The 19,850-nt window shown below is 37.7% G+C and overlaps 1 protein-coding gene across 1 annotated transcript in view; it reads left to right on the top strand.

Moving 5' to 3' along the window:
* The window catches only part of LOC139398195 (thyroid receptor-interacting protein 11-like), a gene marked incomplete at its 5' end in the record, with an annotated part of 55,998 nt that overhangs the window by 10,134 nt on the left and 26,014 nt on the right, over positions 1–19,850 (top strand). The window contains one exon of the mRNA XM_071144315.1: positions 2,245–2,258. Coding sequence (XP_071000416.1) covers positions 2,245–2,258 — 14 coding nt within the window. The remainder of the gene's footprint in view (positions 1–2,244; positions 2,259–19,850) is intronic.

A 19,850-nucleotide genomic window follows, 5' to 3' on the forward strand; every position in this document is an offset into this window, starting at 1 on the left:
ATACACAGGGTACCAGTACTGAGTAATGATAACTAGGTTATATACACAGGGTACCAGTACTGAGTCAATGAGTAATGATAACTAGGCTATATACACAGGGTACCAGTACTGAGTAATGATAACTAGGTTATATACACAGAGTACCAGTACTGAGTCAATGAGTAATGATAACTAGGTTATATACACAGGGTACCAGTACTGAGTAATGATAACTAGATTATATACACAGGGTACCAGTACTGAGTAATGATAACTAGGTTATATACACAGGGTACCAGTACTGAGTCAATGAGTAATGATAACTAGGCTATATACACAGGGTACCAGTACTGAGTAATGATAACTAGGCTATATACACAGGGTACCAGTACTGAGTAATTATAACTAGGCTATATACACAGGGTACCAGTACTGAGTAATGATAACTAGGCTATATACACAGGGTACCAGTACTGAGTCATTATAACTAGGCTCTATACACAGGGTACCAGTACTGAGTCATTATAACTAGGCTCTATACACAGGGTACCAGTACTGAGTCATTATAACTAGGCTCTATACACAGGGTACCAGTACTGAGTAATGATAACTAGATTATATACACAGGGTACCAGTACTGAGTAATGATAACTAGGTTATATACACAGGGTACCAGTACTGAGTCAATGAGTAATGATAACTAGGCTATATACACAGGGTACCAGTACTGAGTAATGATAACTAGGTTATATACACAGGGTACCAGTACTGAGTCAATGAGTAATGATAACTAGGCTATATACACAGGGTACCAGTACTGAGTCATTATAACTAGGCTCTATACACAGGGTACCAGTACTGAGTCATTATAACTAGGCTCTATACACAGGGTACCAGTACTGAGTCAATGAGTAATGATAACTAGGCTCTATACACAGGGTACCAGTACTGAGTAATGATAACTAGGCTCTATACACAGGGTACCAGTACTGAGTAATGATAACTAGGCTCTATACACAGGGTACCAGTACTGAGTCATTATAACTAGGCTATATACACAGGGTACCAGTACTGAGTCAATGAGTAATGATAACTAGGTTATATACACAGAGTACCAGTACTGAGTCAATGAGTAATGATAACTAGGTTATATACACAGGGTACCAGTACTGAGTAATGATAACTAGATTATATACACAGGGTACCAGTACTGAGTAATGATAACTAGGCTATATACACAAGGTACCAGTACTGAGTAATGATAACTAGATTATATACACAGGGTACCAGTACTGAGTAATGATAACTAGGTTATATACACAGGGTACCAGTACTGAGTAATGATAACTAGGCTATATACACAGAGTACCAGTACTGAGTAATGATAACTAGATTATATACACAGGGTACCAGTACTGAGTAATGATAACTAGGCTCTATACACAGGGTACCAGTACTGAGTCATTATAACTAGGCTATATACACAGGGTACCAGTACTGAGTCAATGAGTAATGATAACTAGGTTATATACACAGAGTACCAGTACTGAGTCAATGAGTAATGATAACTAGGTTATATACACAGGGTACCAGTACTGAGTAATGATAACTAGATTATATACACAGGGTACAAGTACTGAGTCATTTTAACTAGGCTATATACACAGGGTACCAGTACTGAGTCAATGAGTAATGATAACTAGGTTATATACACAGAGTACCAGTACTGAGTCAATGAGTAATGATAACTAGGTTATATACACAGGGTACCAGTACTGAGTAATGATAACTAGATTATATACACAGAGTACCAGTACTGAGTAATGATAACTAGGTTATATACACAGGGTACCAGTACTGAGTAATGATAACTAGGCTATATACACAGGGTACCAGTACTGAGTAATGATAACTAGATTATATACACAGGGTACCAGTACTGAGTAATGATAACTAGATTATATACACAGGGTACCAGTACTGAGTAATGATAACTAGATTATATACACAGGGTACCAGTACTGAGTAATGATAACTAGATTATATACACAGGGTACCAGTACTGAGTAATGATAACTAGGCTATATACACAGGGTACCAGTACTGAGTAATGATAACTAGGCTATATACACAGAGTACCAGTACTGAGTAATGATAACTAGATTATATACACAGGGTACCAGTACTGAGTAATGATAGCTAGGCTATATACACAGGGTACCAGTACTGAGTAATGATAACTAGGCTATATACACAGAGTACCAGTACTGAGTCAACGAGTAATGATAACTAGGCTATATACACAGGGTACCAGTACTGAGTAATGATAACTAGGCTATATACACAGGGTACCAGTACTGAGTAATGATAACTAGATTATATACACAGAGTACCAGTACTGAGTAATGATAGCTAGGTTATATACACAGAGTACCAGTACTGAGTCAATGAGTAATGATAACTAGGTTATATACACAGGGTACCAGTACTGAGTAATGATAACTAGATTATATACACAGGGTACCAGTACTGAGTAATGATAACTAGGTTATATACACAGGGTACCAGTACTGAGTCAATGAGTAATGATAACTAGGCTATATACACAGGGTACCAGTACTGAGTAATGATAACTAGGTTATATACACAGAGTACCAGTACTGAGTCAATGAGTAATGATAACTAGGTTATATACACAGGGTACCAGTACTGAGTAATGATAACTAGATTATATACACAGGGTACCAGTACTGAGTAATGATAACTAGGTTATATACACAGGGTACCAGTACTGAGTCAATGAGTAATGATAACTAGGCTATATACACAGGGTACCAGTACTGAGTAATGATAACTAGGCTATATACACAGGGTACCAGTACTGAGTAATTATAACTAGGCTATATACACAGGGTACCAGTACTGAGTAATGATAACTAGGCTATATACACAGGGTACCAGTACTGAGTCATTATAACTAGGCTCTATACACAGGGTACCAGTACTGAGTCATTATAACTAGGCTCTATACACAGGGTACCAGTACTGAGTCATTATAACTAGGCTCTATACACAGGGTACCAGTACTGAGTAATGATAACTAGATTATATACACAGGGTACCAGTACTGAGTAATGATAACTAGGTTATATACACAGGGTACCAGTACTGAGTCAATGAGTAATGATAACTAGGCTATATACACAGGGTACCAGTACTGAGTAATGATAACTAGGTTATATACACAGGGTACCAGTACTGAGTCAATGAGTAATGATAACTAGGCTATATACACAGGGTACCAGTACTGAGTCATTATAACTAGGCTCTATACACAGGGTACCAGTACTGAGTCATTATAACTAGGCTCTATACACAGGGTACCAGTACTGAGTCAATGAGTAATGATAACTAGGCTCTATACACAGGGTACCAGTACTGAGTAATGATAACTAGGCTCTATACACAGGGTACCAGTACTGAGTAATGATAACTAGGCTCTATACACAGGGTACCAGTACTGAGTCATTATAACTAGGCTATATACACAGGGTACCAGTACTGAGTCAATGAGTAATGATAACTAGGTTATATACACAGAGTACCAGTACTGAGTCAATGAGTAATGATAACTAGGTTATATACACAGGGTACCAGTACTGAGTAATGATAACTAGATTATATACACAGGGTACCAGTACTGAGTAATGATAACTAGGCTCTATACACAGGGTACCAGTACTGAGTCAATGAGTAATGATAACTAGGCTATATACACAGGGTACCAGTACTGAGTAATGATAACTAGGTTATATACACAGAGTACCAGTACTGAGTCAATGAGTAATGATAACTAGGTTATATACACAGGGTACCAGTACTGAGTAATGATAACTAGATTATATACACAGGGTACCAGTACTGAGTAATGATAACTAGGTTATATACACAGGGTACCAGTACTGAGTCAATGAGTAATGATAACTAGGCTATATACACAGGGTACCAGTACTGAGTAATGATAACTAGGCTATATACACAGGGTACCAGTACTGAGTAATTATAACTAGGCTATATACACAGGGTACCAGTACTGAGTAATGATAACTAGGCTATATACACAGGGTACCAGTACTGAGTCATTATAACTAGGCTCTATACACAGGGTACCAGTACTGAGTCATTATAACTAGGCTCTATACACAGGGTACCAGTACTGAGTCATTATAACTAGGCTCTATACACAGGGTACCAGTACTGAGTAATGATAACTAGATTATATACACAGGGTACCAGTACTGAGTAATGATAACTAGGTTATATACACAGGGTACCAGTACTGAGTCAATGAGTAATGATAACTAGGCTATATACACAGGGTACCAGTACTGAGTAATGATAACTAGGTTATATACACAGGGTACCAGTACTGAGTCAATGAGTAATGATAACTAGGCTATATACACAGGGTACCAGTACTGAGTCATTATAACTAGGCTCTATACACAGGGTACCAGTACTGAGTCATTATAACTAGGCTCTATACACAGGGTACCAGTACTGAGTCAATGAGTAATGATAACTAGGCTCTATACACAGGGTACCAGTACTGAGTAATGATAACTAGGCTCTATACACAGGGTACCAGTACTGAGTAATGATAACTAGGCTCTATACACAGGGTACCAGTACTGAGTCATTATAACTAGGCTATATACACAGGGTACCAGTACTGAGTCAATGAGTAATGATAACTAGGTTATATACACAGAGTACCAGTACTGAGTCAATGAGTAATGATAACTAGGTTATATACACAGGGTACCAGTACTGAGTAATGATAACTAGATTATATACACAGGGTACCAGTACTGAGTAATGATAACTAGGCTATATACACAAGGTACCAGTACTGAGTAATGATAACTAGATTATATACACAGGGTACCAGTACTGAGTAATGATAACTAGGTTATATACACAGGGTACCAGTACTGAGTAATGATAACTAGGCTATATACACAGAGTACCAGTACTGAGTAATGATAACTAGATTATATACACAGGGTACCAGTACTGAGTAATGATAACTAGGCTCTATACACAGGGTACCAGTACTGAGTCATTATAACTAGGCTATATACACAGGGTACCAGTACTGAGTCAACGAGTAATGATAACTAGGTTATATACACAGAGTACCAGTACTGAGTCAATGAGTAATGATAACTAGGTTATATACACAGGGTACCAGTACTGAGTAATGATAACTAGATTATATACACAGGGTACAAGTACTGAGTCATTTTAACTAGGCTATATACACAGGGTACCAGTACTGAGTCAATGAGTAATGATAACTAGGTTATATACACAGAGTACCAGTACTGAGTCAATGAGTAATGATAACTAGGTTATATACACAGGGTACCAGTACTGAGTAATGATAACTAGATTATATACACAGAGTACCAGTACTGAGTAATGATAACTAGGTTATATACACAGGGTACCAGTACTGAGTAATGATAACTAGGCTATATACACAGGGTACCAGTACTGAGTAATGATAACTAGATTATATACACAGGGTACCAGTACTGAGTAATGATAACTAGATTATATACACAGGGTACCAGTACTGAGTAATGATAACTAGATTATATACACAGGGTACCAGTACTGAGTAATGATAACTAGATTATATACACAGGGTACCAGTACTGAGTAATGATAACTAGGCTATATACACAGGGTACCAGTACTGAGTAATGATAACTAGGCTATATACACAGAGTACCAGTACTGAGTAATGATAACTAGATTATATACACAGGGTACCAGTACTGAGTAATGATAGCTAGGCTATATACACAGGGTACCAGTACTGAGTAATGATAACTAGGCTATATACACAGAGTACCAGTACTGAGTCAATGAGTAATGATAACTAGGCTATATACACAGGGTACCAGTACTGAGTAATGATAACTAGGCTATATACACAGGGTACCAGTACTGAGTAATGATAACTAGATTATATACACAGAGTACCAGTACTGAGTAATGATAGCTAGGTTATATACACAGAGTACCAGTACTGAGTCAATGAGTAATGATAACTAGGCTATATACACAGGGTACCAGTACTGAGTAATGATAACTAGGCTATATACACAGGGTACCAGTACTGAGTAATGATAACTAGGCTATATACACAGGGTACCAGTACTGAGTAATGATAACTAGGCTATATACACAGGGTACCAGTACTGAGTAATGATAACTAGGCTATATACACAGGGTACCAGTACTGAGTCATTATAACTAGGCTCTATACACAGGGTACCAGTACTGAGTCATTATAACTAGGCTCTATACACAGGGTACCAGTACTGAGTCATTATAACTAGGCTCTATACACAGGGTACCAGTACTGAGTAATGATAACTAGATTATATACACAGGGTACCAGTACTGAGTAATGATAACTAGGTTATATACACAGGGTACCAGTACTGAGTCAATGAGTAATGATAACTAGGCTATATACACAGGGTACCAGTACTGAGTAATGATAACTAGGTTATATACACAGGGTACCAGTACTGAGTCAATGAGTAATGATAACTAGGCTATATACACAGGGTACCAGTACTGAGTAATGATAACTAGATTATATACACAGGGTACCAGTACTGAGTAATTATAACTAGGCTATATACACAGGGTACCAGTACTGAGTCAATGAGTAATGATAACTAGGCTATATACACAGGGTACCAGTACTGAGTAATTATAACTAGGCTATATACACAGGGTACCAGTACTGAGTAATGACAACTAGGCTATATACACAGGGTACCAGTACTGAGTAATGATAAATAGGCTATATACACAGGGTACCAGTACTGAGTAATTATAACTAGGCTATATACACAGGGTACCAGTACTGAGTCAATGAGTAATGATAACTAGGCTATATACACAGGGTACCAGTACTGAGTAATGATAACTAGGCTATATACACAGGGTACCAGTACTGAGTAATGATAACTAGGCTATATACACAGGGTACCAGTACTGAGTAATGATAACTAGGTTATATACACAGGGTACCAGTACTGAGTAATGATAACTAGGCGATATACACAGAGTACCAGTACTGAGTAATGATAACTAGGCTATATACACAGGGTACCAGTACTGAGTAATGATAACTAGGCTATATACACAGGGTACCAGTACTGAGTCATTATAACTAGGCTCTATACACAGGGTACCAGTACTGAGTCATTATAACTAGGCTATATACACAGGGTACCAGTACTGAGTCAATGAGTAATGATAACTAGACTATATACACAGGGTACCAGTACTGAGTCAATGAGTAATGATAACTAGGCTCTATACACAGGGTACCAGTACTGAGTCATTATAACTAGGCTCTATACACAGGGTACCAGTACTGAGTCATTATAACTAGGCTATATACACAGGGTACCAGTACTGAGTCAATGAGTAATGATAACTAGGTTATATACACAGAGTACCAGTACTGAGTCAATGAGTAATGATAACTAGGCTCTAAACACAGGGTTCCAGTACTGATTAATGATAACTAGGTTATATACACAGGGTACCAGTACTGAGTAATGATAACTAGGCTATATACACAGGGGACCAGTACTGAGTAATGATAACTAGGCTATATACACAGGGTACCAGTACTGAGTAATGATAACTAGGCTATATACACAGGGTACCAGTACTGAGTCATTATAACTAGGCTCTATACACAGGGTACCAGTACTGAGTCATTATAACTAGGCTCTATACACAGGGTACCAGTACTGAGTCAATGAGTAATGATAACTAGGCTCTATACACAGGGTACCAGTACTGAGTCATTTTAACTAGGCTATATACACAGGGTACCAGTACTGAGTCAATGAGTAATGATAACTAGGTTATATACACAGAGTACCAGTACTGAGTCAATGAGTAATGATTACTAGGTTATATACACAGGGTACCAGTACTGAGTAATGATAACTAGATTATATACACAGAGTACCAGTACTGAGTAATGATAACTAGGTTAAATACACAGGGTACCAGTACTGAGTAATGATAACTAGGCTATATACACAGGGTACCAGTACTGAGTAATGATAACTAGATTATATACACAGGGTACCAGTACTGAGTAATGATAACTAGATTATATACACAGGGTACCAGTACTGAGTAATGATAACTAGATTATATACACAGGGTACCAGTACTGAGTAATGATAACTAGATTATATACACAGGGTACCAGTACTGAGTAATGATAACTAGGCTATATACACAGGGTACCAGTACTGAGTAATGATAACTAGGCTATATACACAGAGTACCAGTACTGAGTAATGATAACTAGATTATATACACAGGGTACCAGTACTGAGTAATGATAGCTAGGCTATATACACAGGGTACCAGTACTGAGTAATGATAACTAGGCTATATACACAGAGTACCAGTACTGAGTCAATGAGTAATGATAACTAGGCTATATACACAGGGTACCAGTACTGAGTAATGATAACTAGGCTATATACACAGGGTACCAGTACTGAGTAATGATAACTAGATTATATACACAGAGTACCAGTACTGAGTAATGATAGCTAGGTTATATACACAGAGTACCAGTACTGAGTCAATGAGTAATGATAACTAGGCTATATACACAGGGTACCAGTACTGAGTAATGATAACTAGGCTATATACACAGGGTACCAGTACTGAGTAATGATAACTAGGCTATATACACAGGGTACCAGTACTGAGTAATGATAACTAGGCTATATACACAGGGTACCAGTACTGAGTAATGATAACTAGGCTATATACACAGGGTACCAGTACTGAGTCATTATAACTAGGCTCTATACACAGGGTACCAGTACTGAGTCATTATAACTAGGCTCTATACACAGGGTACCAGTACTGAGTAATGATAACTAGATTATATACACAGGGTACCAGTACTGAGTAATGATAACTAGGTTATATACACAGGGTACCAGTACTGAGTCAATGAGTAATGATAACTAGGCTATATACACAGGGTACCAGTACTGAGTCAATGAGTAATGATAACTAGGCTATATACACAGGGTACCAGTACTGAGTAATGATAACTAGATTATATACACAGGGTACCAGTACTGAGTAATTATAACTAGGCTATATACACAGGGTACCAGTACTGAGTCAATGAGTAATGATAACTAGGCTATATACACAGGGTACCAGTACTGAGTAATTATAACTAGGCTATATACACAGGGTACCAGTACTGAGTAATAATAACTAGGCTATATACACAGTGTACCAGTACTGAGTAATGATAAATAGGCTATATACACAGGGTACCAGTACTGAGTAATTATAACTAGGCTATATACACAGGGTACCAGTACTGAGTCAATGAGTAATGATAACTAGGCTATATACACAGGGTACCAGTACTGAGTAATGATAACTAGGCTATATACACAGGGTACCAGTACTGAGTAATGATAACTAGGCTATATACACAGGGTACCAGTACTGAGTCATTATAACTAGGCTCTATACACAGGGTACCAGTACTGAGTCATTATAACTAGGCTCTATACACAGGGTACCAGTACTGAGTCATTATAACTAGGCTCTATACACAGGGTACCAGTACTGAGTAATGATAACTAGATTATATACACAGGGTACCAGTACTGAGTAATGATAACTAGGTTATATACACAGGGTACCAGTACTGAGTCAATGAGTAATGATAACTAGGCTATATACACAGGGTACCAGTACTGAGTAATGATAACTAGGTTATATACACAGGGTACCAGTACTGAGTCAATGAGTAATGATAACTAGGCTATATACACAGGGTACCAGTACTGAGTAATGATAACTAGATTATATACACAGGGTACCAGTACTGAGTAATTATAACTAGGCTATATACACAGGGTACCAGTACTGAGTCAATGAGTAATGATAACTAGGCTATATACACAGGGTACCAGTACTGAGTAATTATAACTAGGCTATATACACAGGGTACCAGTACTGAGTAATGACAACTAGGCTATATACACAGGGTACCAGTACTGAGTAATGATAAATAGGCTATATACACAGGGTACCAGTACTGAGTAATTATAACTAGGCTATATACACAGGGTACCAGTACTGAGTCAATGAGTAATGATAACTAGGCTATATACACAGGGTACCAGTACTGAGTAATGATAACTAGGCTATATACACAGGGTACCAGTACTGAGTAATGATAACTAGGCTATATACACAGGGTACCAGTACTGAGTAATGATAACTAGGTTATATACACAGGGTACCAGTACTGAGTAATGATAACTAGGCTATATACACAGAGTACCAGTACTGAGTAATGATAACTAGGCTATATACACAGGGTACCAGTACTGAGTAATGATAACTAGGCTATATACACAGGGTACCAGTACTGAGTCATTATAACTAGGCTATATACACAGGGTACCAGTACTGAGTCAATGAGTAATGATAACTAGACTATATACACAGGGTACCAGTACTGAGTCAATGAGTAATGATAACTAGGCTCTATACACAGGGTACCAGTACTGAGTCATTATAACTAGGCTCTATACACAGGGTACCAGTACTGAGTCATTATAACTAGGCTATATACACAGGGTACCAGTACTGAGTCAATGAGTAATGATAACTAGGTTATATACACAGAGTACCAGTACTGAGTCAATGAGTAATGATAACTAGGCTCTAAACACAGGGTTCCAGTACTGATTAATGATAACTAGGTTATATACACAGGGTACCAGTACTGAGTAATGATAACTAGGCTATATACACAGGGGACCAGTACTGAGTAATGATAACTAGGCTATATACACAGGGTACCAGTACTGAGTAATGATAACTAGGCTATATACACAGGGTACCAGTACTGAGTCATTATAACTAGGCTCTATACACAGGGTACCAGTACTGAGTCATTATAACTAGGCTCTATACACAGGGTACCAGTACTGAGTCAATGAGTAATGATAACTAGGCTCTATACACAGGGTACCAGTACTGAGTCATTTTAACTAGGCTATATACACAGGGTACCAGTACTGAGTCAATGAGTAATGATAACTAGGTTATATACACAGAGTACCAGTACTGAGTCAATGAGTAATGATTACTAGGTTATATACACAGGGTACCAGTACTGAGTAATGATAACTAGATTATATACACAGAGTACCAGTACTGAGTAATGATAACTAGGTTAAATACACAGGGTACCAGTACTGAGTAATGATAACTAGGCTATATACACAGGGTACCAGTACTGAGTAATGATAACTAGATTATATACACAGGGTACCAGTACTGAGTAATGATAACTAGATTATATACACAGGGTACCAGTACTGAGTAATGATAACTAGATTATATACACAGGGTACCAGTACTGAGTAATGATAACTAGATTATATACACAGGGTACCAGTACTGAGTAATGATAACTAGGCTATATACACAGGGTACCAGTACTGAGTAATGATAACTAGGCTATATACACAGAGTACCAGTACTGAGTAATGATAACTAGATTATATACACAGGGTACCAGTACTGAGTAATGATAGCTAGGCTATATACACAGGGTACCAGTACTGAGTAATGATAACTAGGCTATATACACAGAGTACCAGTACTGAGTCAATGAGTAATGATAACTAGGCTATATACACAGGGTACCAGTACTGAGTAATGATAACTAGGCTATATACACAGGGTACCAGTACTGAGTAATGATAACTAGATTATATACACAGAGTACCAGTACTGAGTAATGATAGCTAGGTTATATACACAGAGTACCAGTACTGAGTCAATGAGTAATGATAACTAGGCTATATACACAGGGTACCAGTACTGAGTAATGATAACTAGGCTATATACACAGGGTACCAGTACTGAGTAATGATAACTAGGCTATATACACAGGGTACCAGTACTGAGTAATGATAACTAGGCTATATACACAGGGTACCAGTACTGAGTAATGATAACTAGGCTATATACACAGGGTACCAGTACTGAGTCATTATAACTAGGCTCTATACACAGGGTACCAGTACTGAGTCATTATAACTAGGCTCTATACACAGGGTACCAGTACTGAGTAATGATAACTAGATTATATACACAGGGTACCAGTACTGAGTAATGATAACTAGGTTATATACACAGGGTACCAGTACTGAGTCAATGAGTAATGATAACTAGGCTATATACACAGGGTACCAGTACTGAGTCAATGAGTAATGATAACTAGGCTATATACACAGGGTACCAGTACTGAGTAATGATAACTAGATTATATACACAGGGTACCAGTACTGAGTAATTATAACTAGGCTATATACACAGGGTACCAGTACTGAGTCAATGAGTAATGATAACTAGGCTATATACACAGGGTACCAGTACTGAGTAATTATAACTAGGCTATATACACAGGGTACCAGTACTGAGTAATAATAACTAGGCTATATACACAGTGTACCAGTACTGAGTAATGATAAATAGGCTATATACACAGGGTACCAGTACTGAGTAATTATAACTAGGCTATATACACAGGGTACCAGTACTGAGTCAATGAGTAATGATAACTAGGCTATATACACAGGGTACCAGTACTGAGTAATGATAACTAGGCTATATACACAGGGTACCAGTACTGAGTAATGATAACTAGGCTATATACACAGGGTACCAGTACTGAGTAATGATAACTAGGCTATATACACAGGGTACCAGTACTGAGTAATGATAACTAGGCTATATACACAGGGTACCAGTACTGAGTCATTATAACTAGGCTCTATACACAGGGTACCAGTACTGAGTCATTATAACTAGGCTATATACACAGGGTACCAGTACTGAGTCAATGAGTAATGATAACTAGACTATATACACAGGGTACCAGTACTGAGTCAATGAGTAATGATAACTAGGCTCTATACACAGGGTACCAGTACTGAGTGATTATAACTAGGCTCTATACACAGGGTACCAGTACTGAGTCATTATAACTAGGCTATATACACAGGGTACCAGTACTGAGTCAATGAGTAATGATAACTAGGTTATATACACAGAGTACCAGTACTGAGTCAATGAGTAATGATAACTAGGCTCTATACACAGGGTTCCAGTACTGATTAATGATAACTAGGTTATATACACAGGGTACCAGTACTGAGTAATGATAACTAGGCTATATACACAAGGGACCAGTACTGAGTAATGATAACTAGGCTATATACACAGGGTACCAGTACTGAGTAATGATAACTAGGCTATATACACAGGGTACCAGTACTGAGTCATTATAACTAGGCTCTATACACAGGGTACCAGTACTGAGTCATTATAACTAGGCTCTATACACAGGGTACCAGTACTGAGTCAATGAGTAATGATAACTAGGCTCTATACACAGGGTACCAGTACTGAGTCATTATAACTAGGCTCTATACACAGGGTACCAGTACTGAGTAATGATAACTAGGCTCTATACACAGGGTACCAGTACTGAGTAATGATAACTAGGCTATATACACAGGGTACCAGTACTGAGTCAATGAGTAATGATAACTAGGTTATATACACAGAGTACCAGTACTGAGTCAATGAGTAATGATAACTAGGTTATATACACAGGGTACCAGTACTGAGTAATGATAACTAGATTATATACACAGGGTACCAGTACTGAGTAATGATAACTAGGCTATATACACAGGGTACCAGTACTGAGTAATGATAACTAGATTATATACACAGGGTACCAGTACTGAGTAATGATAACTAGGTTATATACACAGGGTACCAGTACTGAGTAATGATAACTAGATTATATACACAGGGTACCAGTACTGAGTAATGATAACTAGATTATATACACAGGGTACCAGTACTGAGTAATGATAACTAGGCTCTATACACAGGGTACCAGTACTGAGTCATTATAACTAGGCTATATACACAGGGTACCAGTACTGAGTCAATGAGTAATGATAACTAGGTTATATACACAGGTTACCAGTACTGAGTAATGATAACTAGATTATATACACAGGGTACCAGTACTGAGTAATGATAACTAGGCTATATACACAGGGTACCAGTACTGAGTAATGATAACTAGATTATATACACAGGGTACCAGTACTGAGTAATGATAACTAGATTATATACACAGGGTACCAGTACTGAGTAATGATAACTAGGTTATATACACAGGGTACCAGTACTGAGTAATGATAACTAGATTATATACACAGGGTACCAGTACTGAGTAATTATAACTATGCTCTATACACAGGGTACCAGTACTGAGTAATGATAACTAGATTATATACACAGGGTACCAGTACTGAGTAATGATAACTAGATTATATACACAGGGTACCAGTACTGAGTAATGATAACTAGATTATATACACAGGGTACCAGTACTGAGTAATGATAACTAGGCTCTATACACAGGGTACCAGTACTGAGTAATGATAACTAGATTATATACACAGGGTACCAGTACTGAGTAATGATAACTAGGCTATATACACAGGGTACCAGTACTGAGTAATGATAACTAGGCTATATACACAGGGTACCAGTACTGAGTAATGATAACTAGATTATATACACAGGGTACCAGTACTGAGTAATGATAACTAGATTATATACACAGGGTACCAGTACTGAGTAATGATAACTAGATTATATACACAGGGTACCAGTACTGAGTAATGATAACTAGATTATATACACAGGGTACCAGTACTGAGTAATGATAACTAGATTATATACACAGGGTACCAGTACTGAGTAATGATAACTAGATTATATACACAGGGTACCAGTACTGAGTAATGATAACTAGATTATATACACAGGGTACCAGTACTGAGTCAATGATAACTAGGCTATATACACAGGGTACCAGTAATGATAACTAGGCTATATACACAGAGTACCAGTACTGAGTAATGATAACTAGGTTATATACACAGGGTACCAGTACTGAGTAATGATAACTAGGCTATATACACAGGGTACCAGTAATGATAACTAGGCTATATACACAGAGTACCAGTACTGAGTAATGATAACTAGGTTATATACACAGGGTACCAGTACTGAGTAATGATAACTAGTCTATATACACAGGGTACCAGTACTGAGTAATGATAACTAGGCTATATACACAGGGTACCAGTACTGAGTCATTATAACTAGGTTATATACACAGGGTACCAGTACTGAGTAATGATAACTAGGCTATATACACAGGGTACCAGTACTGAGTAATGATAACTAGGCTATATACACAGGGTACCAGTACTGAGTCAATGAGTAATGATAACTAGGCTATATACACAGGGTACCAGTACTGAGTAATGATAACTAGGTTATATACACAGGGTACCAGTACTGAGTCAATGAGTAATGATAACTAGGCTATATACACAGGGTACCAGTACTGAGTAATGATAACTAGATTATATACACAGGGTACCAGTACTGAGTAATTATAACTAGGCTATATACACAGGGTACCAGTACTGAGTCAATGAGTAATGATAACTAGGCTATATACACAGGGTACCAGTACTGAGTAATTATAACTAGGCTATATACACAGGGTACCAGTACTGAGTAATGATAACTAGGCTATATACACAGGGTACCAGTACTGAGTAATGATAACTAGGCTATATACACAGGGTACCAGTACTGAGTAATTATAACTAGGCTATATACACAGGGTACCAGTACTCAGTCAATGACTAATGATAACTAGGCTATATACACAGGGTACCAGTACTGAGTAATGATAACTAGGCTATATACACAGGGTACCAGTACTGAGTAATGATAACTAGGCTATATACACAGGGTACCAGTACTGAGTAATGATAACTAGGTTATATACACAGGGTACCAGTACTGAGTAATGATAACTAGGCTATATACACAGAGTACCAGTACTGAGTAATGATAACTAGGCTATATACACAGGGTACCAGTACTGAGTAATGATAACTAGGCTATATACACAGGGTACCAGTACTGAGTAATGATAACTAGGCTATATACACAGGGTACCAGTACTGAGTCATTATAACTAGGCTCTATACACAGGGTACCAGTACTGAGTCATTATAACTAGGCTATATACACAGGGTACCAGTACTGAGTCAATGAGTAATGATAACTAGACTATATACACAGGGTACCAGTACTGAGTCAATGAGTAATGATAACTAGGCTCTATACACAGGGTACCAGTACTGAGTCATTATAACTAGGCTCTATACACAGGGTACCAGTACTGAGTCATTATAACTAGGCTATATACACAGGGTACCAGTACTGAGTCAATGAGTAATGATAACTAGGTTATATACACAGAGTACCAGTACTGAGTCAATGAGTAATGATAACTAGGCTCTATACACAGGGTTCCAGTACTGATTAATGATAACTAGGTTATTTACACAGGGTACCAGTACTGAGTAATGATAACTAGGCTATATACACAGGGGACCAGTACTGAGTAATGATAACTAGGCTATATACACAGGGTACCAGTACTGAGTAATGATAACTAGGCTATATACACAGGGTACCAGTACTGAGTCATTATAACTAGGCTCTATACACTTGGTACCAGTACTGAGTCATTATAACTAGGCTCTATACACAGGGTACCAGTACTGAGTCAATGAGTAATGATAACTAGGCTCTATACACAGGGTACCAGTACTGAGTCATTATAACTAGGCTCTATACACAGGGTACCAGTACTGAGTAATGATAACTAGGCTCTATACACAGGGTACCAGTACTGAGTAATGATAACTAGGCTCTATACACAGGGTACCAGTACTGAGTCATTATAACTAGGCTATATACACAGGGTACCAGTACTGAGTCAATGAGTAATGATAACTAGGTTATATACACAGAGTACCAGTACTGAGTCAATGAGTAATGATAACTAGGTTATATACACAGGGTACCAGTACTGAGTAATGATAACTAGATTATATACACAGGGTACCAGTACTGAGTAATGATAACTAGGCTATATACACAGGGTACCAGTACTGAGTAATGATAACTAGATTATATACACAGGGTACCAGTACTGAGTAATGATAACTAGGTTATATACACAGGGTACCAGTACTGAGTAATGATAACTAGATTATATACACAGGGTACCAGTACTGAGTAATGATAACTAGATTATATACACAGGGTACCAGTACTGAGTAATGATAACTAGGCTCTATACACAGGGTACCAGTACTGAGTCATTATAACTAGGCTATATACACAGGGTACCAGTACTGAGTCAATGAGTAATGATAACTAGGTTATATACACAGAGTACCAGTACTGAGTCAATGAGTAATGATAACTAGGTTATATACACAGAGTACCAGTACTGAGTCAATGAGTAATGATAACTAGGTTATATACACAGGGTACCAGTACTGAGTAATTATAACTATGCTCTATACACAGGGTACCAGTACTGAGTAATGATAACTAGATTATATACACAGGGTACCAGTACTGAGTAATGATAACTAGATTATATACACAGGGTACCAGTACTGAGTAATGATAACTAGATTATATACACAGGGTACCAGTACTGAGTAATGATAACTAGATTATATACACAGGGTACCAGTACTGAGTAATGATAACTAGATTATATACACAGGGTACCAGTACTGAGTAATGATAACTAGATTATATACACAGGGTACCAGTACTGAGTAATGATAACTAGATTATATACACAGGGTACCAGTACTGAGTAATGATAACTAGATTATATACACAGGGTACCAGTACTGAGTAATGATAACTAGATTATATACACAGGGTACCAGTACTGAGTCAATGATAACTAGGCTATATACACAGGGTACCAGTAATGATAACTAGGCTATATACACAGAGTACCAGTACTGAGTAATGATAACTAGGTTATATACACAGGGTACCAGTACTGAGTAATGATAACTAGGCTATATACACAGGGTACCAGTAATGATAACTAGGCTATATACACAGAGTACCAGTACTGAGTAATGATAACTAGGTTATATACACAGGGTACCAGTACTGAGTAATGATAACTAGTCTATATACACAGGGTACCAGTACTGAGTAATGATAACTAGGCTATATACACAGGGTACCAGTACTGTGTCATTATAACTAGGTTATATACACAGGGTACCAGTACTGAGTAATGATAACTAGGCTATATACACAGGGTACCAGTACTGAGTAATGATAACTAGGCTATATACACAGGGTACCAGTACTGAGTAATGATAACTAGGCTATATACACAGGGTACCAGTACTGAGTAATTATAACTAGGCTATATACACAGGGTACCAGTACTCAGTCAATGAGTAATGATAACTAGGCTATATACACAGGGTACCAGTACTGAGTAATGATAACTAGGCTATATACACAGGGTACCAGTACTGAGTAATGATAACTAGGCTATATACACAGGGTACCAGTACTGAGTAATGATAACTAGGTTATATACACAGGGTACCAGTACTGAGTAATGATAACTAGGCTATATACACAGAGTACCAGTACTGAGTAATGATAACTAGGCTATATACACAGGGTACCAGTACTGAGTAATGATAACTAGGCTATATACACAGGGTACCAGTACTGAGTAATGATAACTAGGCTATATACACAGGGTACCAGTACTGAGTCATTATAACTAGGCTCTATACACAGGGTACCAGTACTGAGTCATTATAACTAGGCTATATACACAGGGTACCAGTACTGAGTCAATGAGTAATGATAACTAGACTATATACACAGGGTACCAGTACTGAGTCAATGAGTAATGATAACTAGGCTCTATACACAGGGTACCAGTACTGAGTCATTATAACTAGGCTCTATACACAGGGTACCAGTACTGAGTCATTATAACTAGGCTATATACACAGGGTACCAGTACTGAGTCAATGAGTAATGATAACTAGGTTATATACACAGAGTACCAGTACTGAGTCAATGAGTAATGATAACTAGGCTCTATACACAGGGTTCCAGTACTGATTAATGATAACTAGGTTATATACACAGGGTACCAGTACTGAGTAATGATAACTAGGCTATATACACAGGGGACCAGTACTGAGTAATGATAACTAGGCTATATACACAGGGTACCAGTACTGAGTAATGATAACTAGGCTATATACACAGGGTACCAGTACTGAGTCATTATAACTAGGCTCTATACACTTGGTACCAGTACTGAGTCATTATAACTAGGCTCTATACACAGGGTACCAGTACTGAGTCAATGAGTAATGATAACTAGGCTCTATACACAGGGTACCAGTACTGAGTCATTATAACTAGGCTCTATACACAGGGTACCAGTACTGAGTAATGATAACTAGGCTCTATACACAGGGTACCAGTACTGAGTAATGATAACTAGGCTCTATACACAGGGTACCAGTACTGAGTCATTATAACTAGGCTATATACACAGGGTACCAGTACTGAGTCAATGAGTAATGATAACTAGGTTATATACACAGAGTACCAGTACTGAGTCAATGAGTAATGATAACTAGGTTATATACACAGGGTACCAGTACTGAGTAATGATAACTAGATTATATACACAGGGT

The sequence above is a fragment of the Oncorhynchus clarkii genome, unplaced genomic scaffold (assembly GCF_045791955.1).
Source record: "Oncorhynchus clarkii lewisi isolate Uvic-CL-2024 unplaced genomic scaffold, UVic_Ocla_1.0 unplaced_contig_3315_pilon_pilon, whole genome shotgun sequence".
Taxonomy (NCBI): domain Eukaryota; kingdom Metazoa; phylum Chordata; class Actinopteri; order Salmoniformes; family Salmonidae; genus Oncorhynchus; species Oncorhynchus clarkii.